At 38.2% G+C, this 23,353-nt stretch overlaps 1 protein-coding gene across 1 annotated transcript; it reads left to right on the top strand.

Annotated features, from left to right (window-relative positions):
• The first annotated feature begins 761 nt into the window (after window positions 1–761).
• UACA (uveal autoantigen with coiled-coil domains and ankyrin repeats) lies at window positions 762–23,003 on the top strand. Its single transcript, XM_059823700.1, has 20 exons — window positions 762–800; window positions 4,921–5,054; window positions 5,558–5,646; window positions 6,819–6,883; window positions 7,837–7,894; window positions 8,409–8,479; window positions 8,560–8,666; window positions 9,631–9,812; window positions 10,267–10,325; window positions 10,763–10,804; window positions 11,973–12,080; window positions 13,137–13,169; window positions 13,665–13,763; window positions 13,967–13,997; window positions 14,518–14,570; window positions 15,883–15,885; window positions 16,000–18,714; window positions 19,340–19,492; window positions 20,465–20,530; window positions 21,258–23,003. Exons 1-20 carry the CDS (start codon window positions 762–764, stop codon window positions 21,327–21,329), a joined length of 4,179 nt encoding a protein of 1,392 aa, XP_059679683.1. The 3' UTR covers window positions 21,330–23,003.
• The last annotated feature ends 350 nt before the right edge of the window (window positions 23,004–23,353 follow it).

Here is a 23,353-nt window from a genome sequence, read left to right as displayed (position 1 = left end):
GCTTTGTGGTGTGGTGGAATAGGAAAAAATTACTCCTGCGAGTATTTCAGTCCTTCTCTGTTATTAGTGGTAATAAGTATGACCTTCATTAATGTCAGTGGGCAGTTAATTTGACTAACGTGTTTGTTAAAGTGAGTGTTTTCATGTCTGCAGAACATAACAACACTGTAGTAAAGTTTCATGCATGCTTGTCTCGTTAGTTAACACTAAATCTAAAATGCGTTACTCAGGGCATGAGCACGCGGAGAATGTATTAATAGCTATTGCTTTCTATTGCTTGGCTATCAAGTACTGGATTATCAGAAAATAGATCTGGGCTGATGAGACTGTCTACGTATTGTTTACAAGATATTTTAGATCTGGGCAATATTTACTTGTGAGTCTGAGTCACTCTGGCAGTCTGTCGCAACGCAGAAACAAAAGCTCTGGGAGGTTTTTCTGGGGGATTGCTGGGGAGGCACAGGCTGAGCCGGCGGCTGGACCCTCGAAGGGCTTCACCCGCGGGCAGCCTCTGGCCGGGGGTAGCCCGTATCTTTTCTTTAGAGTTATGAAGTCTGAAGATGATCCTGAAGATGGGGAACACATACTTGGGGGTCCAAGCTAAGTGAAGGATGGAACACAATGAATTCAGGGCGGTGGAGAGAATACATTTCTCGAAGCAGCCGGTTTGAACTCTGGCTTGGTGCTCTGTGAGCTGCAGCGGTTTGTCACTTGATGCGAGATAAACTGATTGCTTCTGGCAACAAGAAGCTGCGAGTTCTATGATGACTTGTTGGTTTTCTTGTGCAGCTAAAGATACAGTAGGTATCTTAGATTTCATATTAATGTCCATAGTTTGCAACTGCAAAAATGTGAAAGATTGAATTTTGTAAATGTTTTGTAACTGTTCCTTTTTAATGAATGTGAGTTATATCTGCCTTTAACAACTCTTTCTGTGAGGAATTTTCTGTAAATGTTAAATGCTTGGGTGATAATATTTGATTTAGTACATTGTGAGTAAATCGTATCCGCTTCCTAAGTGTTATAAGCAAAGGAAAAAGTATTTATATTAAGATGATAGTGATTAAAAAAAATGCTCTTGTTAATCAGAAGATTTACAAAATAGGAGGAAAGAATGGCTGGTGAAGGGTTTTCTATAGATTTATCGAGTGAGTTTGTGCTAGCGAGTGTAAGCTGCAAGTATGAAACTCAGCAATCTATACCCAGTTGCAAACATGCAAGATGTGATCGCTTTCCTCTAAGGATGTGAAATGTGTCACGCGCAAAAGAATTCGGAGGGAACAGAGCTTGATGCTATCTATGTATAGTATCTAAGGTATTTAAAAATGAAACATAAAACTTGCATAATAAAGCAGCTTATAGCTGAGGAAGCTTTGCCAAGCTGCGGAGAAATATTGTCTGTCCCGCTGGCAAGGCATGCAGCTTTTGCTGTGAGCAGTAATGTCGCCAGTGTGAAGCCTTCGTTACGCCAGCCAGGCTGGCTTGGCTTTTAGGGTAACGGATGTTTTCATCCATTGACAGTTGGTATTGCACTTTGGCAGGGCAACACTAGTGAGTGTAATTTCATTAGTTGTCTATTACTTCATGTCACTTTTAGCAAGGATTGTACTGAATAAGCTATTGCTAAGACTTTTTGATTACTGTAATCTTGTTCATATCATGAGGATGGGGAATAAAGCTAATCATGATTATCTATACAAATCACTTCACAGGCGCAGGGTGGTGGCAGTGGCTCTTTTGGTTTTGTTCTGGGTTTTTTGTATCTCCTCTTTTACCTAGCAAACCCTGGCTCTGGCGCAAGGCGAGACCTTGTTTCCTGCAGCTCTGGGCTCTGAGCACTTTGAGAACTGGCTAATTGGCATTGGCTCTCCCCATTGTGGATCTGCCAGATGTCATTACATTAAATCTTGAAAAATTTCGGTCTTTGCTGGTAAGACAGTTTTAAGGAGAAGGTAGTCCTGTCTTGATAGAATGTAACTGTATATTTTTTAGTGTAAAGATTGTACGTAGCTTTTGGTTTTATCTATTACTGCTCTTCTTGCTTTCACATGAAGACTAAGACTTCTGCGTTGTGGGTTTGGCGCGTTAAGGAGGCGGAGGAGTGTGTTGTGATGAACCCAACATGAAGGATATGGGACTGATAGGCTGCTTTCTCGCTTCGAGAAACAAAAATGTTTTCAGCCTCTCTTTGGCTGGTCTATTTTGGAAATTACTAGGTTTACCAGTTTTAATGCTCTTCATTCAGTGAGGCGTGGAACTTCTGATCCACAGTGATAAGTAACTTCATGCACCTACAGGCTGCTTATGTCTCACTGTTATCAGTAAATTCTTTTGCTGTGTAGACTTAGATTTGAATATAATACACCTTTATAAGCCTTTTTTGTCTCTTAAAAGCTGCTTGAATATCAAGTCATCAGTGTCCAGCTTGGCCGTGAGGTTTCTGTCACAGAACAGAATTTCTGAAAAGTGTAAAGAGAACAAGCTCTGTGTTTTGGGGTGGGATGCTTGGCCTTTGGCCTGAAATTCTAAATTTAAAGTAAACAAGGAAAACGTGGAGGGTGACGAATGTCTGAGACTGAATGCGTGGTGGTCTATTTATAACTGACTTGTACTTTCTTTGCACTCTACATTGCTTTGGTAATTGCAGGCAATTAAAGCTATAAACTTTGAATTTCTTTCTTCTACTGCTCAGTAGATGTTAATCTCTTGAATATCACACAGCTAAATTTTGACCCTTTGAACAGTCTGACACATCCTCTTGCATATTTTTAGCGCATCCATTTGATGTTAAAATCTGAAAACTGCTTAGGACCTATGGGAGCTTGTTCAGATCTGTTTTTAAGAATGGCCAAATTGAATGAGTTGAATTAGTGAGTATGTTTCTGTACTGATGTCGTGCATGTACTTATGTTGACTTGCAGCATTTCAACATTTGGTTTTGTACCGTGCAGGGTTTGGGTACGGTTTGGTATGGGATCCACTGCTGTCCCCTGTTCTGTGCTTGAGCCATTCCTTGGTATGTGGCTGCAGACGGATCAGGTCAGCTGGTTCGATGGCAGTTCTCTCTCTGGACATTTTCTTATGGATCAGCTTGTTGGGCAGCTGTGGGGTGAGCGTGCTCCCCTGGCCCGAGGCACATGAAGCGGAGGGAGAGTGGCTGGGGAGGAGAGGAGTGCTTTTCTCTGCAGCAGCCTGCGGTGATGTGGGCTGGGAGGCACCGTCAAACTCAGCACCCCTGCGAGTGGATGAAAGAACGTTTGGAGGAAAAGCAACTTGTATGAGTTGGTAAGGTGAAAATAGGGACTCTGCTTTTTGCTTTTCTGATATTCTTTCATCAGTTTTAGTTGTGCATTAGATAGGAAAAACAGTGTAACTTTCAGTAAAACTGGGAAGCTCAGCTGTTCTTGGTAAATGTGAACTTGGTTTAGAGAGGGCTAAATTTAATACATATTTCATGTGTTGCTGAATTCATGAAAACTGAGGTCTGCCGTTGACCACATATTTCATGACTGTCCTGTTTAAGTATCTCACAAAGCTCACCTGTTGAGTTCTGTATGGTACCTTTACTATATAAGGGTTGATAGAGGGGAAAATTGTAGCAGCTGTGTTTTATCTGCCCACTTCCTTATGAGATAATTTTTTTTATGAATACCAGAAAGCTTATCCTGGAGATGATTACTTAGATTGGAAGTTGTTAGCAGTAGTATTTTGAGCTCTGTTACTTGCAGTTCCTCACTTGTCTGTTCCTTTGTGTTGCATCTTGCTTATTAACTTGTGATTTTTGAGGCATGGACAGATATTTAATATACAGAAATGAAATACTTGATTGCTTTATTGAGACTGTTACAATTCAAATGATTGACGATAAAGGTGAACAAGAAACCCTCCAGTTTTCATGTAGTTAATTAATTGCCTTTTTGATGGGAGAGGACAGTTGATGTGCCTTCCCTAGAGGGCATGAGACTAAGAAGAGACAGCTTTTCAGATCTATAGGTGCTGCAGAGAAAAGGGGGGGGGCAGTTCTTAATGTGCATAGTGGAGAGATTAAAATGTCATAACTAGGCATTAGGGAAATGTTCTCTGATACGATTAATGAAGGACTGAACTCGGGTCTCCTTGGCAATCTACCCTTTCCTTCAGTGGGGCTTTTGAGTTAGACAAGTACCAGGACAACAACGCAGAGCTATAGCTGGTCTTGTGTGGGGTTCCCTGTCCGCATGACTTCTGAATTCCCTTTTAGAAACACTGCGATGTTTTTGAGGTATTACAAGTTGCTCTCCTATAAAGTGTGTACGTGTACAAGTACATGATAGCCCTTCCTTTGTTGTGTGAAGTCCTTAGCTCATCACAGTCCTATGCAGAATTTTTTTGGTTTGTTAATTAACCACTGTGGGGGGAGAGACTTTTTTTTTGGTCAGGATTGAAGTATCCATGATGGGAGAAGAGAAAATAAAGATGCAATGAAAAGATAGCTGTCCTGGCAGCCTCACATTGCAGATAGAGGGGCCAGAAAGAGATGTCTAAAGACAACCTAATATGAAATATGTCTGAAAAATTTATTTGAAAATGAGGATAGGGAACTACTGTGTGTGGCTTTAGTTTAGTCCTATTAGACAGACCGAAGCAGAATGAGGAAAACCAAAGAGGTTTGACCCTAAAGGTCTCCTTTAGGACTAAAGTGACTTAACCAGGCTGTCTCGGAGCACTGTCCATTCAATGCTAACAGCCTGATTGAAATGCTGCAGTGATGTTACACATAAATAACTCTAAACATCTTAACAGGTACAACTCTGTTTTCAAACAAGGTATTTTTTGTTGTATCTCCCCAATTGCATATGATTCAGCCTTTTATTGAAGTTTCTTTAGTAGATCAATAGTGTACCATAAGCTCACTAGCTTTTCTAATTCCCTCTTACACAGCTGAACACAGACTGGAACAAATATGATGACAGGTTAATGAAAGCAGCTGAAAGGGGCGATGTAGAGAAGGTTTCCTCAATCCTTGCCAAAAAAGGAGTCAGTCCTACTAAACTGGATGTGGAAGGGAGAGCTGCGTAAGTAACTTCCAGTACTCCAATAACGGTGTTGGGAAGCGACGGAAATGTATACAATTCCTAAATCTCCCTGCTGCTCTGAAAACTCTTTTTTTTAATATATAAATCTATGTAATACACCATGGTAAATTCTAGCCTCATCTAAACTGGAATGCCAGAGAGCTAGAATGTCAAATTCTCATAAACAATCTTCACTTTGAAGTGAAGATCAGTGTTTAAAAGCTTGCTCCTGCCAGATTTGAATGTTAAAGAGAAATGGAAAGCATATTGGTTTTTCACCTGGTGCACTGATTCAAGGTAAATAATGACTACTTCTCCAGAAAGTTATCTTGTTCCTTAAAGTAAAACCTGTTAAACTCTTAACTGGATTTGGATGCTGTCCAAAGCTGGATTTGTCTTGTGTAATGCTTGCAGTGTGCAGCTGTTCGCTTTGACTTTCCTGGTTAATAACACCATTTTTATTTATAAAAGTTGTGCTTAAGCAAGGTATCTTCTGCTTTTAGATTCCATGTTGTAGCGTCAAAGGGAAACCTGGACTGCTTGAACACCATCCTTATTCACGGAGTTGATATCACAGCCACTGATGCTGCAGGTAGGCTTCCTCAAATGTTGAAGTGCAACTTGCAAAAGTTCTCAGCTTTGTTTTTATTTTGAGTGGGATTAAGCTAAACTATAGGATAGATGTTCTTCCTTTCCATGGACTTCCCTGTGGTTGGCAAAAAAATTATCTGTTTAACTTGTTGCTGAACTTAGAGGAAACTGGTCATGGCCAGTAATACAAGTTCATGAATGCCCCTGACATGCAGCAGAACTTGTGAACTTTGCCTTTGTGCTGCTATAACTGTATATACAGGCTGCTTCAGTCTCACTGGTGAGATTGGTATTTCTGGTTGAGAATAGCAGTATAAGAACTATTTTAAATGAATTTATGTTCATTTAAATACTAAGCGTATTTCACTGAGACTTGTAAAGTACTGTATGCAATGAGGATTAGAATTAAATGACAAGGTAGGTGTTCGTGCATCCATACTGAGCCCTCAAAACTTCAGAGTACCTCTGTGCTACCCTCTTGGTTTGCAGGTGTGAGATCAGAGTTTATGTGAAAGTGTTATGAAAGAGGTAATTAAAAATGGGTGCTAATTTTGCCTCAGATTGTTTACCTCATAATTTAACATGCTTAACAAATATTGCCTTGTTTTCAACTTTATTACAGAAATAATCTAGCCTTCTTTCATGTGACAGGTTTTTTTTTTAAAATGCTTATGTGGAGCCATTTGCAGTATTTTGAGACTAATTTCACTATTCATGAACTTGAATCCTTGATTGAAGTTTGTCTAAAATAAGCAAAGACTGTTTAGCAAATAGTGAAGTATATATGAGATAGATGACTTAATTACAGTACTAGCAGAATTAAGGGGGGAAAAGTGACCATTGTATCTAAAGTCATGTGGATGTTGATCTAAACTATCTCTTGTTGTGAAATCAATCTAACAGTCTAATGACACATACGTATCTTGTTTCATATACCTAACACATGAGCAGTAATGAAGCATATGGAATTATGGAGGTGGCAGAAAACAGTTTTTTATTGAGATGAAATAAACTGTGCTAATGCTTTAGTGAAGTACAAATTAATTTCTTATGGATTAGCATTATGTAATTAGTAATAGACTTTGAGAAACAGCATAGGCGTGTTGAGTTAGTGTGGTATTTCTAATGCATGTTCAAAATAGATCCTGAATTGATGTTGATCTCTCCTATTAGGTAGAAACGCATTGCACCTAGCTGCAAAATACGGACATGCTTTATGTTTGCAGAAGCTGTTGCAGGTACTGAAAAATACAACTTGTCTGTTGTTACGGTTTTTATTCTTGAGAAGAAAAAAAGTGCTCTTAAATATACTGATTTGAAATCGGGATATGCCACTCATGTCTCTGTTTTTGGTTTTTTTTTTAAAAAATTACATTCATTCTTAGAAATAAGATGGTCATAGGGAAAAGACCTGTTCATATTAAATAACAGGTTGTGGCTGAAAGAGTGCTAAAATAAAGAAAGTAAACATCTTTTCCTCTCTTCATATAGACAATCAAATCAAGTTGTAGTTTCTACCTCTTAAAGAAAATAGAGTTGAGTGTCTTTTAAAAGACTAGTGCTCCTTCTCTGAATACGTTTGCATTTAGGAACAGTAACACTGAAAGGTCTGCTCAAGAGTAGTGTTTTCTTCAAAAGATGGGCATTTATAGCCAGTAATCTTTCATTAATGAAACAATATCGGGTGGTTGTCTTAAGTTGGTGTGATATTTTTTTCTTCATTTATTTCTGGGGTCAGGTTATGCTCACTTGAATTTCTTTTTGAACTTTTAATGGGTTCTTTTCATCTTCTGTTTATTTGATGCATGTCTGCATGCAGATATAAATGATACTTTTTCTGTGGAGTGCCAGAACTAGTAGTGATACTGGTAGCAAAGGAGTAATGACAAGTAGCGGAGGATCTTAGCCATAGTGAACGAACATTTGAAAGTGTTTGTGAAAAGTCTGTCATGAATTGTGCATTTTCTTTGCACAGTCTTAATTTACTTCTACAAATTTTGATCGATGTGTTTAGAACACTAAAATGCATGTACCTGTAGCTTTTCTTCATGTATGTCAGTATATTTGTAAACTACAGACTTTTTTTTTCTTAAATCACTTTTTATTGCTTTAATTCAAACCTCAAAACACTTCATGTTTTGTAAACGCAATCTGAATCTTAACTGATAACCGGGGTTACTTATTTTAACAGTACAATTGTCCAACGGAGAATGTGGATCTTCAAGGAAGAACTGCTCTTCATGACGCAGGTAAAAGGTTTTGCTTTTCTGGTAACTGTAGTATGAAATCTAGAGTTAATTAATGGATTAATTTTCAGATGGGCCAATTTTTTCTCTTTTTATTTTGGTGACTGTATAGTAGGAGAAAGTGTTTTATGTTGTCATGACATTTTGTCCTCAATGAATGTTGTTAACAGACTTAACAGAGGTTGTAGGTATGAAAGTCTCTTCTGATGCTTGTAAATTGAATAGTAAATTCTTAAGCAAGTATCATGAGCAGTGTTTTAGAGCAACGATGTTAGTAGGTTAAGATACCTTTACTTTTTCTGAATCCTCATCATGGTATGCTGTGTCTTCAGCAGTAGTATTTGATTTGTTTCACGTGCTTTTGAGATGGTTGCGTGAGAACTAAGTCATAAAGCCTTGTCATGCTTTACTTAGTTGCATGGATTTTTGTGAAACTAATACACCCAAGGAGGTGTTGGAGGGTTTCACAAAGGCTGTTTTCAGCAGTATAACTTGCTCTTTCTTTTTCTCTTGAAAGCTATGTCAGACTGTTCCTCTAGCATACAACTACTGTGTGATCATGGGGCCTCAGTGAATTCAAAAGATGGAGTAAGTTGCTGTACAAACCCTATTGGAGTTCTTGTGCTTTCTCTCCCTTTCCTTATTTCTTTCCCCCTTCCTCTTTTCAGGACGGGAGGACACCACTAGTGTTGGCCACTCAGATGTGTCGTCCCACGGTTTGTCAGCTTCTGATAGACAGAGGAGCAGATGTTAATGCCAGGGACAAACAAAACAGGTAACGCATGCAGAAGGTTGTCAGAATGCCTGCTGACATTTAAAGGGTAGAAAGCTGTCTCTTGGCTTTCAGGCTACAGAATAAATATGCTAAATTCAGTGGAAAAGAACCTGGGATTTAGTTCAGAAGTAGATGTGCCAATTCAATAATGCAAATAAGCGTGGCCTTTTTTTATTGCTTGTTCTTGCATCTAAAACACATACAGGCTTGTTACTGCCAGCAGAGAAACTGCAGTTGGTTGCTTTAAGGGTTTGTCTGTCCAGAGCTGCATCTTGCACCCTTTGGGATCAATATGCAAAATGGATCATGACAAAAGTGGTACTCTGTCAAGAAGTACTTGAGTCCCATTGCAGCTCCAAAAGGACCTAAAGGCCTTGAAATGTTTGTTTCTCTATTCGTGGAAGGGGGCCAGGGGAGGGGTTTTCTATTTGTAGCTGCCACTTCTGCCAGTTATTTCTTGGAGGATGACTGCCTGGTGGCCAGTGGGCATGAGGCTGCTGTAGGACAAAGCATGGTACTTGCATTGCATGTTCTGAAGCTGGCAAGTGTTTGGAAGGGATTGCCAGGGCTCCCAAGCACTTGCCTCCCCCCCACCCCGAACTTTGTCTAAACTTCTTGTCTGGTGTTTGTTGTGTCTGCTGAGATTTCTATCTAAATAGAGAGGAAGCCAAAAGTCACATCAGTTTTCAAAATACTGGCTGGCTCTCTCAAAGGCATTGGGTTTATGCTGGGTTTCATGAAAATACTGCTATTACAGTGTTTTTGTTTCCTTTTAAACAAATATTTAAACATTGACTAAATGACTTTTTAAAGCTTAGTTTCCCCTCTTGATAGAGGAAGGATTCCTTGACTCAAGTTTCCGTGATTAGACATAAGTGTATGAAGGATTATTTCTGTAAGTGATTGCTCCATTAAAGCGTGAGATCCCTGAGTCTCTGAACGCAATCTTTCTCCCCATCCTCAGGACTGCCTTAATGTTAGGCTGTGAATACGGCTGCAAGGATGCAGTAGAAGTTTTGCTCAGAAATGGTGCGGATGTTAGTTTGACTGATGGCCTTGGTCATGACTGTGCTTACTATGCCAGAATTGGTGACAATATTGACATTTTGGCTTTAATAAAAGCTGCCTGTGAGGATTCCAGCAAAGGTATGAAGAATATGGCTATAACAGTTTGCTGTTACTCTTTCATTGGAATTGTGTATCTTCCCACTGCTATGTCTTCAGGAACTGTTTTTTGGAGGGCAGCTGTAGTCCTGTGAACAAAAAGGTGATAAACTGTCTGTTTGGGAGGGGAAAGAAGGCTTTTGGTTTTTGCTTGTTTTTAGTACAGCTTTTAAGGTTAATGCAGGCTCTGATGCCTCAAGGTATTAACATTGCTGAACCTGGCATTGCAGCATTGATCATAGGAGTTATTTAGCATTATTTATAGAAAAACTTTGTACTTGTGAATGTTTCCTTACCTGATTAACTGGAGGGCGGTGGTGAATCTATTTCTGAATGTCCTCTCAAGAGTGAAACTTGATAGAATTAGCTGAATATCTTGCATGAGTCTGAATGAAATGCATTTTTTAACTTCCTATTTTTGTGGTGCTTTTTTTAGCAAGAGATACCATGAAGAAAGGGCAGCTTGAACAAAAGGTAAGGCTGCTTATACTAAATGTCTCCTAAGGCAGTATAGTGCTGGTATTGTTGAGAGGGTGATTAAGATTGTGCTATGATGCAAAACTAGTTCAGCATTTTTTGAGTTCTTAACTTCATGTGTAGCTGAGAAGTTTCCCTCTGTAATCAGATGGTGTGTCAATTTCTGTTTGAAAAATATTCGATGATGTGCATATTCAGGATTAGAGTTTTGACAAGCATCCCATTTACTGTCTGGATGAGATCATGAGTGACCTCTTACTGAGAAACAATCTGTCAAAATGTGAATGTTGGTAGTATTGCCCCCCAGTGGAAGCTGAAACGGAGGCTGAGAGTAGCCCACTGTCCCCTGAAATGGATGTCTGCAGAACACAACAGGAATATAAATTAATAGTTTACTGTTGGAATAACAGATTACTAATATGTTACAGAAGTGGAATCGGCTGCATGCGCAGGAGGAGGTGAATGTCATGCTGTATCAGAAGGAACATAATGCTCAGGTAAGAGAGAAGGATTTCTATGACTTGTGTATTCCCATATGCCTAATGAACCAGGCATACTAAAGACAAGATGTGCTTGTAAGTAAGCATTAGTGACTCTGTTAAGAAAGGTCATATATTACTGTTTACTTAAAACTTAATTGCATGACTGTGTAATGTGGCAATTACACAGATAAGCTGTAAAGTTTTTCAGTGAAAAAAATACTTGTTTGTGTAATAAATACTTGCAAGTCGCTTCATGTCTTAACTTTTTCTGTCTCTTAACCTTCTGTCTATTACTTTTGCCTGCAGTAAAATCATAGGGTCACAAACCAGGAAGATTTATTTTTTAACATTCTCAAGAGATGTGTGTTTAAGTGCCTTACTAAAAATAACCTGTGTCATAATTGTTCTATTAACCAGTATTAATTTTCTTATCTCATTACTATGTCATTACAGTTTTCAAAAAGGTAAACAACGTTTTAAGCTATGGGGAACAAACCACTGAAAAATTGAGGCCTTCGTTCTGAAATGCTTTGTAATAAAAGGATAAAGATCTCTAAATGCAACTTCTCTGGTTTGAGCTAAAGTAGTTACCACAGTTAAGAAGGCGATTATCAGGCAAGAGTTAAACATGCTTTATTGTTTGCATGTGAACACTGGACTGATTGACGGCGCAAAGACCTATCGTTTTCATGTGTAGTATTTATTATACGTTACTAGGGTGATTTGTGTGGCTGCTGGAACAGTTAGCACATTTAAAGCTTGCTGTGCTTCATGCTGGTGAGGCTTTTTCATTACACCTTTGGCTGCAGCGGTTGGGTTTCAGGAACTGTTTTAACATTAGTTATTTTTACTTGTTAACAGACAGCAGATGAGCAGCCTCTTGGGTGCTGCCAGCATTGAATATAATTTTACTCTGCTCGTACTTTCAAAGCCTGTATGTACACTTATATGAGAATGAGCTATCTAAGCCAAAAAGCTTGAAGACTTGGGAGCTTGCACTTAGGTAAACCTTGAGAATGGAACAGACCTGGAGTAAGGCCACAAAATCATTAGGAGAGTTGTTTGGCAAGGCTTGGTGTCTTTAATGACTGTTAAAACTGTTGGTTCAGATTCTTTAGTTTTCCCAATCTCTGTGTAGTGTGGTGTTTTTTTGTTTTTTAATTTTCTTTTTTTACTTTTTAAGGAGCTGGAGTTAGAAAATCAAGATTTGAAAGATCGAATGAGAGAAGTGCAAGAGGAGCAAAGGATGCTGCTGGATAGAATCAGTGGGCTACAGCTGCAATTGAATGAGGTAAACCTAGTATTAGAATAACCTGATGTGAAAGTTGTAATAACCACCTGATGCTGACAGTGAAGGCTGGTAGAAGTAGAAACCTGTAATTAGGATGCGGTCTTCATTGCTTTCCTGTGAATTATTTCTATGTGTGTCACTGCCATTTTCTTCTGCTGCAAAAGCTTGTAATAATACTCAAAATGTGAGGAGACATGTTACAACGTCATTCACTGATACTCATAAATTTGAGCAATAACACTTATGGCTATACTTCACAATGTCATATAAACCATGAGGTGTTCTGGTATGTTGTAATTTGGAGAGAAAACTTCATCTGCACAATAAATGTAGGTGTTGTGTGTCAGTACTTCATCATAGCCGCTGCTTCTTTTCCAGCTGTTACTGTAAGTGGAAACACAGAGAAAAATCTTCAACGGGCAAAAATAGGAACAGGGTTTTCAATAGGGAATATCTCACCCAAATTTGAAATCCTGTTTTTAAAAAAACCTCCTTCTTGGAGGTCTAAACATGACCAGTACAATTGAGGAAGAAAATAAAAACAGATTTGTTTTTGTTTTTGCCTTGTGGAGGGTCGCATTTGTTCCTTCACTGTATTTTCACAGAAGTACGTTTAAACAGTGTATGCAGCTTCCCCTAAACGGAGTACATGGATAGAAACAATATTTCTCCTTGGAATCATTGGTTTGTCTGAACTTCTCTTTTAAGCATTGCCTTTACAAAACAAACTTAACTCCTTAATACTCGTTTTCCAAAATCAGCAAACTTCTAGTGAAAAACTATATTCTTCTGCCTCAGTAGAATATGATCTAGATAATGGAAAAGATATTCCAGTTTCTGAGGATGCATGTCAAGAGACATGGCTCTGTCAAACATCCTTAACTTCTGTTTCTCTTTATTTTTCTTACCGGAGGTTAGATGGTAAATGAAAGGGGAACAGTCAAAGCATGTGGCATTAGAAACTGGGGTAGACTTGTCAACTAATGAACTGTGTATAAGCCCCTTAAACATTATTGAAAAAATGATTTGTGGGGGAATTTTTTGTTATTTTTGCAGGAGCAAATGTTTGCAGATGATCTTGAAAATGAGGTACGATACATCACCTTTAAAGTGTAATAGAACTATGAAATAGGGAAAGCGACTATCGCATTTAAGTAATGGTATTTAAAGCTGAAGAGAAAAGCTATCTATAAATGCTAAATGAAATATCTACTGATATACACTCCATTTATACAGCTGCGCAGCATTTCTATTACTACAAATAATAAATGTAATCCCTATGGCACCTTTAAAGCAGACTTAATATTTTAAGTATCTCTTTAGTGACTTTCAGTAATGCAAGACTAGTAAATGTGAATAAATTAAACAATAGCAAATGATGTTGGTGCATATTCCCTTGACTCATTCTTCAAGACTCCTTTTGTAGAGGGGCAGTGTTGTGGAACTTAAGAATCAAAAATTTAGGGATTCTTTCAGTGCTGACCTTGGTTGAAGTTCTCCCCAAACTTTTTTAAAAGTTGCTTGAGATCTTATGAATCTGGCCATTCTTGTGGCTTTGGCTATTTGGCACTCTTTCTCTTTCAGAAAGATGAGTTGAAGAAAATCCTAACTACCAAGGAAAAACAGCAGGAAGAAAGCTTAAGAACTATTGAAGCTCTCAAAGCTAAACTCAAATACTATGAAGTACGTTAATTGATTTGAAATGTACTATAGCAATTGATATTTACAGTAGTAAATACTTAAGTAAATTTAAATTGTTGCAAGTCTTAAATGGCTATCTCATTGTAAAAGCTTTTCCCTGCCCTTTAATCCCTAGCTTAGCATATAGTAAAAATTTGAAATTAATTTTCAGCTTTATTTTTGTGTTTCTTGCTGTTTGCTTTTAGGTTGACTTTGTGGGATCCGGAAGTAACTTTGGTAATAGTAAGTATATTTCATTCTTAAAACTTGCCATGAGTGATGTAGTGTTAGAATACATAGAGGGTGGGGTTTTTCTGTCATCTCTTCCTTTTGTTGGTCATAACTGTAGCCAAGTGTAATGTGTGTGTCCATACTTTAAACCTCAGAATACAGTCTGAGAGCTGTTTGGCCGCCTGTCAGGAAGGATCATTATTTGGCGTGCAAGGGGATGCTTTTCCCTGGTGTGGTCATGTGCAGACGTGCAGCTAGCTCAAGGTGGCTTTCATGACTGTTTTGCAAAACAATTTATCTAGCGTGGCATAGTAGGGCTGTTCTTTACTTAGGAGGCGTTTGTCCAGACTTCCGATGTGACTTCATTAAGGTGGAGTTATTTTAATACCAAGTGCTTAAACGCCAACCTGCAGCCTAGTGCAGTCCCATTGAACAAAATAAAATTAGGAAGGAAAATCATAGTTCTTGTGATTATGTGTTACTGTTTTTAAACAGAGACTAAACGCCGTTTGCTTTGCAAATCTAGGAAAAGAAGATGTATTACTTAAACAAGGCCAAGTGTTTGCTGTGGAATCACAGGTAATAAATATTTTACCACTTGAGAGAATTATAATATAGTTATGCTTGGGAAAGCTAAACATCCTTATAAATGTACATATATTAAACACTGCTTCTGAATGCTACTTTTTCAATAATACTTGCTTTGCTATGTTTATTTTTACCTGCTGGTGCCCTCTAGAGTTACGTATGTGACATAGCTTTAAATGCTGTGAAATTGTTGGTGCTGAACGGTCTGGTCTGTAATGAGCATTCTTAAAACTGAATCAACAGACTACTGGATCAGCAGTCACAGTGTAAAGTGCAATTGCTTTTTCATGTCCATAATTTTTTCTACTTTAAATTCAGCTAAAGTTTAGAAGACTTTGTTTTCCTGCCAGCTCTACAATAATTTCCTGATAGTTTTGTTTGCTGTTAGCTAGCTACCTATTAAAGCAACAATTCAGTCATAAACAAGGTCCATCAGACCCTTACAGTGTGCCCTGTATGATAAAGATTGGTCCTAACTGACAAGCTGTTCTTACACTTGAGTATTTCAACTGTAATGCTTCCAGAAGCGAGTGATGGCTAGAAATAAATCTGTACATCCTATGCTTTCTTGCCAGTTTTCACATGTATTTTGTCTGTCCTGCTGGTACCACAGAAAAATCCAGTCTCTTCTGCCATGTTTTACATAATCTTATCCCAATGGTCTCAGGACTTTTTTTATTCTTAGTTGAAGTTTAAAATTAGTTGATGTGCAATTCTTTAAAAAGAAAAAAAAAAAAGGTGGGTGTGTGGGGTCACAAAAAGCCAACCAACCAAGAAAAACCCAAACCGTGTCCCAGGCAGGAATTAAGTGGCTTTAAGCTAGTTGTGTCTGGAAGCTACATACTGCTTTCTGGTCCTTGGGACACGAATGAGACCATTGGAGCAAGCCTGTGCTGTGTAATAGCCATCACGGCTGGTAGTGAAGCGAAGGTTGGCGGTGAAGACCACATGGCAGGAGGGCAAAACTGATTCTTTGAGATATCCTTTCCTGGACAGTAAATTAAATGACTTCTCAGAGAGAAGGTTCTGTTAACCATAACATACTCTGTTCTGATTCCTTTTAAAATTATTTTCACATGCTTGAGGGATGGGGGAGATATCTTAATAAATTAAATTTCTTCTGGCAGATGAGTGATTAACTATAAATGCTATAACAAGGGAAATGAAATGAGTATACTGTACCTGCACTTTAATGTCAATAGGGTCTGATGATGAGAGACAGTAATGTAGAGCTATAGTCAAGATTTTTACTGTTTAAAAGCTGAAATACACGTTTTCTGTAATATAGGCAAGAATAGATTAGTGTGTTTCTAACAAAAAAAGAAATGTCAGGCAAATTTTATGCTCATATCAACATAGGTTTAAGACAGTTATGTATATGACACTTCATATGTACATGACTTGTCAAACCTGTAAACAGGTATCCATTTTCGTGTCCATTTATCTTCAGTCTAGGTCTATGCTGAGACCCCTGGAGCTCTCCCTGCCTAACCAATCATCCAGTTCAGAGAAGGAAGCTTTAAAGAAAGAACTTGACAACGTGAGGACCTGCTATGGTGCAGCAAAAGAAGAAATTAGCAAATTGCAGAGAGAACTGTCTCACAAGGTATCTGAATGCAAAGCTTTGGCATCGGAGTGTGAAAGAACCAAGGCGGAATCTGATGGACAGATAAAACAACTGGAAGATGCTTTAAAAGATGTACAGAAAAGAATGTTTGACTCTGAAGGCAAAGTTAAGCAAATGCAGACCCACTTTCTTGCTCTGAAAGATCACCTGACTAATGAAGCTGCTTCGGGAAACAGTAAGCTGACAGAGGAGCTGAAGGATCAGTTGAAAGAAATGAAAACGAAGTATGAAGGAGCCTCTGCTGAAGTGGGAAAACTAAGGAACCAGATTAAGCAGAATGAATTGCTGGTGGCAGAATTTAAGAGAGATGAAGGAAGGCTAGTGGAGGAAAATAAAAGGTTGCAGAAGGAACTTGTTAAGTTGGAGATGGAGCGAGATAAAAGGGGAAGAAGTGTCATGGAGTTAGAAGGGCAGCTCAAAGAAACAGCAGTGAAGTTAGCCCGCTCTGTAACTTCAGAGAAATTTGAAAATATGAAGAGTGTGTTATCAAATGAAGTGAATGAGAAAGCAAGGAAGTTAGCCGAGATGGAAGGAGAGCATGAAAAACTTCAGGCAGAGATTCGGCTTTTAAAGAGGGAATCTGAGAGTCAGAAAGCTAAACTTGCTCAGCATGTAAAGCCAGAAGACCATGAACAAATGAGGAGTGGGTTTGAGCAAAAAAATGAGGAACTGGGGAAGACAATTTCTGAATTATCACAGAAGAACCAGACTCTGCAGAAGGAACTTGAAAGATTGCAGACTGATAACAAGATGCTTAAGCAGCAAATCCAGATACTAAAAACTGAAATTAAAAGCCAGAACGTGCCTTTAAAAATTCACGAAGAACTGAAGAAAACAAATGATCTGACTGTTGGTGACCTGACCAAAAAGCTTTTTGAAATAACAAAGAAGTACAATGAAAGCAAAGCAGAAGCTGAAAAGTTGCTGGCAGAGAAGAACAATTTAACTGAGAATATCAGCCACTTCGAAGCTGTGTACCTGTCTCCAGAGCAGCACAAAAAAGAAGTGGAAGCTTTACAATCTAATGGCATTGAACTTGAAAAGCAGCTTGCTGAGCTTCGGAAAAAATATGATGAGGAACAAGCAAAAGTGTGCAAACTAGTCTCTGAAAACACAGTCATAAGAGAGACTCTCAGGGATCAGTATGTGTTGGTTACGACACATGAAGAGGTTAAAACAGTCTTGAATAACACACTAGAAGAGACTAATAGGGAGCTGTCAGACCTGAAGGAAAAAACTGAAGAGATAAAGCAAGAATTCATGAGGGTAAATGAAGAAAATGGAACTTTGAAAAATAAGGTGAAACTCTTACAGAATCAATTACAAACTGAGTATATAAAATTAAAAGATCACGAAACTACAGTGACTACTTTAAATAAAAGCATGCAAGAACTTCAGGAGAACAATGTTGCGATTATGGCTGAATATAGGAGGGGTCAAGAAGAAATTTTGCAGTTGCATGCAGAAATTGAAGCCCAAAAGAAGGAACTTGACACAATTCAAGACTGCATTAAGTCAAAATATGCACCGGTTGCCTCCTTTGAAGACAGAGAACAAAGCTTTGAAGCCACGATGAAAGAATTAAAAGCACAGTTGCAGGAACAGATGCAGAAGTGCAGAGAAAGCGAGGAGGAAAACAAGAAGTGCAAACAGGAGAATGAAAAGCTCAGAAATGGCGTTTTGTCCATCCAAAATGACTTGCAGCAGAACTATATCCTTGCTGAGAAATCCCATGAAATGGAAAAAATGTTCACAAGCAAAATGGAGGAGTTGAATAAGCAATTGAGAGAATTGCTGCAGAAATACACAGGTGAAAAAGAAGAGAAAGATGAGCTGCAAGATGAGCAGCCCACAACTACGCAGGCTCAGCACCTTTCAGCAGAGCAAATTGAAGCCTTGAAGAAGGCTCTTGGCCATACTATAGAGGATCTAAAGGAAGCCCTCAGGAGTAAGAAGGAGTGTTATGACAAAGAAACACTAAAAGTAGGAGAACTACAGCAGGAATTGTCAGATCTAAAAAAATGTTCAATACCTATAGTAGAATATACACAAATGAAGGAGATGCTAGAACAAGAAATTGTAGCAACGAAAAACAGCTTGAAAGAAAAGGAAGAAGAAAACCAAGTTAAAAATGAGGAAATCTTGAAGTTGCAGTCTGAGATTCAGCTTACTCAACAAGCTTTAATGGACCTGGAGAGCAAAGAAGTGATTGACATATCGGAATACAAATCCATGAAAAGTACTCTGGAGGCCCAAATTAATAGCATAGCTGAAAATTTATCCAATATGAATAAAAAGTATGAGGAAGCATGCGAGGAGGCTCTGCAAGCTAAAAAGAGTGAGCTTTCTTTAAAGGATGAAAAGGAGTTGCTTCAGTTACGGAGTTGCAGTATTGAGCAAGAAATTAAAGACCAGAAAGAAAGGTGTGATAAATCATTGACAACAATTATGGATTTGCAGAAGAGAATACAGGAATCTGCAAAGCAGGTGGAAGCCAAGGATAACAAGGTAGGATGTGTCAGTTAATGCTCTAGACACTTACAGTTTAGCGGTAAGGAACTAGACTTCAAATATAGCTGCTTAGGTACGCAAGCACGACTTTGTGCACTGAGCGTTAGGTACCCAGGACTGGCCCAGATCTGCTAAGACAAAGTCCTGGTTTTGGTAGCAGTATACTAAGTTTTCCGAATTCCTCGTACATTTCAGGCATCATATGTAGTGTTTAAACTCTATTAAAACTTCCAAGCTGAGTTTCAGACTTTTGGGGTATTCTTCCATTGGAGCTGTACTTGTTCAGCATCTCTGACTTGTCTGCTGACTGTTTGCTGTCTTTTTTAGAAATTAGACCTAGAATATCTTTAGAGCGTAAGTCATTTATGTCACTGACTGACCTCCAGGGTCCATACCTCCATACCTTACAGATTTCAGTGTTAGGAAGCAGAATGTGAATGAGTGGTAACATGTCATGAAAATGAAGTCCTCTTTGCGAAGTCTTAGCCAGTGTGATGGCAAGCTAGGACAAAGACCCTTCTATGCTTGCTCATCTTCATCAGACTTTAAAAAATGTTAAAGGATATTAGTTTTCGGTAATTGAGAAATCCTTAAATGAGGTTTTCCTGTGCTTTTTTTAAAGATAACAGAGCTGCTTAATGATGTCGAGCGGCTAAAACAAGCTCTTAATGGCTTGTCTCAGCTTACGTACACCACTGGGATTCCCTCAAAGAGGCAGAACCAGCAGGTTGAAATGCTCCAGAACCAAGTGAAAACACTGCAACAGCAGCTAGCTGTGAGTAATCATGCAAGGTGTTGTCTGAAATGCAGTAACACTGCTTACAGTTTCTTGTATAAACAAGGAAATATGTATGTGGTCACTGGAGTGCTGGGGTTGACTGTAGGTTTAGACTTCAAAAGTAGAGTATTAATTTTTTTTTTCCCCTGACTGCTTGCTTCTCTGTAAATTTGTCTGCTTCCTTCTGCACATGGGTTGCAACATTTGGGAACTCGTCCAAGTAAAAAGGACACAAACAATTGAGAGAGAATTTGTGCTTACGAGATACGCTGCTATAGTTCATGCCAAGACCATTTCTGTATGCAAGCTCCACATTAATATTTTCTTGCAAAAAAACCACCAGCCGTTTTCTCACTTTGAAAGGAAGTAAGGTCATCCTTTCTTAATGGATTTGACTTTGTGTTCCCTTGTCTGAAAACACTGAACTGTATTGCTTATCATTAAGTACTAACAGTAAAGGGGAACACTTTATGGTAAGTGTTGTGATTTTTGTGCACAAACACGTTTGTGGCCCCTGTGACTTCGATAAAGCTCATAATTAAAGCTATGTATGTGAGCAAAGTTAGTTATTTGTAAACCTGTACAGAAGTAGGATACATCTTTAATAGTATTTGCAAGGTTGACCCTTATAAGGCAAAGCGTTCTTAAATTGGGTGGTTTTAAACAAATAGCTAATGCTGTTGATGAAACAAGTTTTTAATCTTAGCACCCGGGCTGACACACTAGATCAGCCTGTCTCTGATGGCCTTTCAGCAAAATTGCTTTGCTACAAGTAAGCAATAAAAAAAGTGAAGCAGTGTTTTTTTTCTTGATTAATGGAGGGGATATAGCTAACTTTAACCTTGAAATTCTGCTTTGGCTAGTCTATTAGTGCACAAAACCAAGCCCACAAAATTGGAAATAGACAAGAGCAGATGTGATGTTAAAAATTTGATGACTTCACCTCCTCTTCCTATCTTCTTTTTATAGGATGCTAAAAGGCAGCATCAAGAGGTAGTTTCAGTTTATCGGACACATCTTCTTAGTGCTGTACAGGTATGATAGTCCCAAGTTCAGATTGTTTAGTCTGTCATCTCAACGTAGAGATTCATGAGACACGTTTCTAACTGCCATACTGAAAGACCTCAAATAAACTTGAAACTAGCATCAAGTACCTGTTCTCCCGTTGAGAGTTTTAATTTAGAATGGGCTGATGCAACAAAAAAGCAAACACATACCACAGCTGTAGTCTTATTGTGCCATCTTCTTATTGCCATTTGTCTACATGTAACTACATATAACAGTAACCTGCTTTGAAGGGTGATGGTGTCTGGTGATGTGAGCATGTTGTTAATTCTGCATCATCCCATGTAATGCTGGAGAGAGGTCAAGTAGAAGTTGGAAACGTAATGCAGACTTATCCAGTGGCTCTCACTGAACAAAGAGCTGATCAACTAATTCAAGTCTTAGGACTTCAGATACTTAAGCATGCAAAAGAGGGACCATTACTACAGCGCTAGGCTGTGGAGTCCAGAGGATAGGAACAGTAATTTTTTCCCACATTGTATTTTCCTAAAGGAAACTGCTGTGTCAGAGGCAGACCCTTCCTTCTCTCATGAGCAAAAAACAACAGGATTCCTAAAGTATTTTCCCAGAGAGTGGTGAAAATACAGCAATGAGTTAAGACTTCTGGGTAATTTTGAAGAATCTTCTAACATTAGCAGTGGACGGTTGATACTTCATGGGATTTTTAATTTTTCTTTTAACTGTTTGCTTGCTCTAGGGTCACATGGATGAAGATGTCCAAGCTGCTTTACTACAGATCATTCGAATGAGACAGGGACTTGTTTGCTGACATGCTTAGTGCCATTGCTCTTGAAGGCTGCTGCATCTTGTAGGAGTGCTGTAATTACGGTAGTGATAACCTTCATGAGATTTATATAATTATGATAATATAGCTGCAATTAGAATCTCCAAATATGAAACAACTTACAAAGCTGAAATAGTTTATTCTTGTAACACAGTAAAGTAGGGCTATTAAGTTTCAGATCTGTCAATTCTTTCATTAGATTAATAAAAGATGTAGAGCATCCTTTAAAATTGGTATACAAGTTGACAGTCAAAATGATGACATAGTAGTTAAATTATTTTAATGTCTGATTGACCACTTAAAACAAGGCCTATACCCAGAAACTCCAATTTATCCTATAACTTGAACTCTCATGGTATGGTTAAAAATAAACTATGTTTAAATGAGCTTGGCTAAGTATTGTAGCTGTATATCTCCTTTAACGATTAAGAGAAAGTGGCTATTTTGTCATGTAAGCTGATCAAGACATATTACAACATGCTTAGTAAATCAGCTGCAAAGGTAGATGAAAGGTATTTAGGTATATGATGTAACTTGGCTGGCCAAGTTACAGACTTTATTTAAATGTATGCTTAAGGTATAGTGCCTTTGCTTTTTGCAAGACTTAAATCAGGTTTCCCATCAAAATACTAACTTTTATGTTTGCCTCCCCCAAGATTTTCTATGAATGCATTGTAATATCGATTACTGTAGGCTAAAATAGTAGGGCTGCAGTGTCATGGTTTGTAGAGCAGCACTTTGATCTAAACGCAATAGTCCTGTATAATTTCATTCTTCATTAAGCCTAATATGGGTGTAGACTGAGCACCTCATTAAGCTGTACACTAGATAATTCAGGTATTGGATTTTCAAACACTATCTCATGGAAGTTTAAGGTATTTTCCTCTTTAACTGTAAATTATGTACTATAATCTTATTTATGGGGAAAGATGCAAATAGTAAGGATTAATAAAATGAGAATTTTTATTTGCTTGGAATCTACCTATTAAACAAGACAGGGCTTCATTTTTAACTGAAGGATGGTGTTCCCATAAGTAAGTTTTATGAAAGAAGACATGAAATTTGGGACTATTCAAAGGAAGTAATTGAAAAATGAGCCTGATAACGTATGTGGCTGTTGTAATAGAGCAAACAGTGTAAGTGCTATCAGTAGCCATGTTAACTTCAGTCTACTTGGTCGAAAGCATTTGCTTATAACTAGCAAGCAGGGATCTGGCATCCTGATGCAGAAAAGACAAACTTCTTCCATGTTCCTGAAAAATAAGACCTAAGTCAGAGTGCTGACTTCTCTGCTTCCTGTTAACAGGGCTTCCCAACAAGCTGTACCTCACAGACTTGGGTCTCATTTTTTAGTAGTAGTATGTTTGTTTCCTTTTTTGTCCCTTTTTGGGCAGTCTTGTAGAATTGAAGAGACAACTGCCACACAGAGGAGGATACAGACATAGTGATGAATGTGCAGGGCAGTTTTTATTATATAAATACACATAATATATTTACTAAATATGTGTCTGTAGTTAAACAGATCTACTGCTGCTTTCCTTTAATTTCTTAGAGGACTATTACAGAAAACATCTCAGTATATATACGTTACTTTTTAGCCAAATTCTTTTATGATTGCATTACTTGAAACTCTTATTAGAGAGAATTTGTTTTGATATACTAACTCAGCATATTTTGATATTGTATGTTTCCTTATTGAGGGAGTTCTATGTATGTTTTTCTAAATTTCTCCCATACTACATTATCAATAAAATGTTTTCTTCTTTTGTTATTGTAGTGGTCAATTCTGTAAAAGGTAAAGAAATGTAAACAGTTTGGCAAAATATTCATGGTAGTGAAGGATATCGAACTCACTTGAATGCTCTCGAATACCAGGTAACACACTTGTTTTTCAGACGTCTGCTGGGATTATTGGGTTTTTCTATTATTTCCAGAGTTTGTGGTTGGTAAAATTTTGGTGACATTGATGGAGGCTCAAAGCTTCTGTCAGTTCTTCAGAGTAAATTGAC

This window comes from Gavia stellata, chromosome 13 (genome assembly GCF_030936135.1).
Source record: "Gavia stellata isolate bGavSte3 chromosome 13, bGavSte3.hap2, whole genome shotgun sequence".
NCBI classification, from domain to species: Eukaryota; Metazoa; Chordata; class Aves; order Gaviiformes; family Gaviidae; genus Gavia; species Gavia stellata.
Note: the sequence above shows the minus strand (reverse complement) of the source record. Positions and strands in the feature narration are given on the sequence as shown.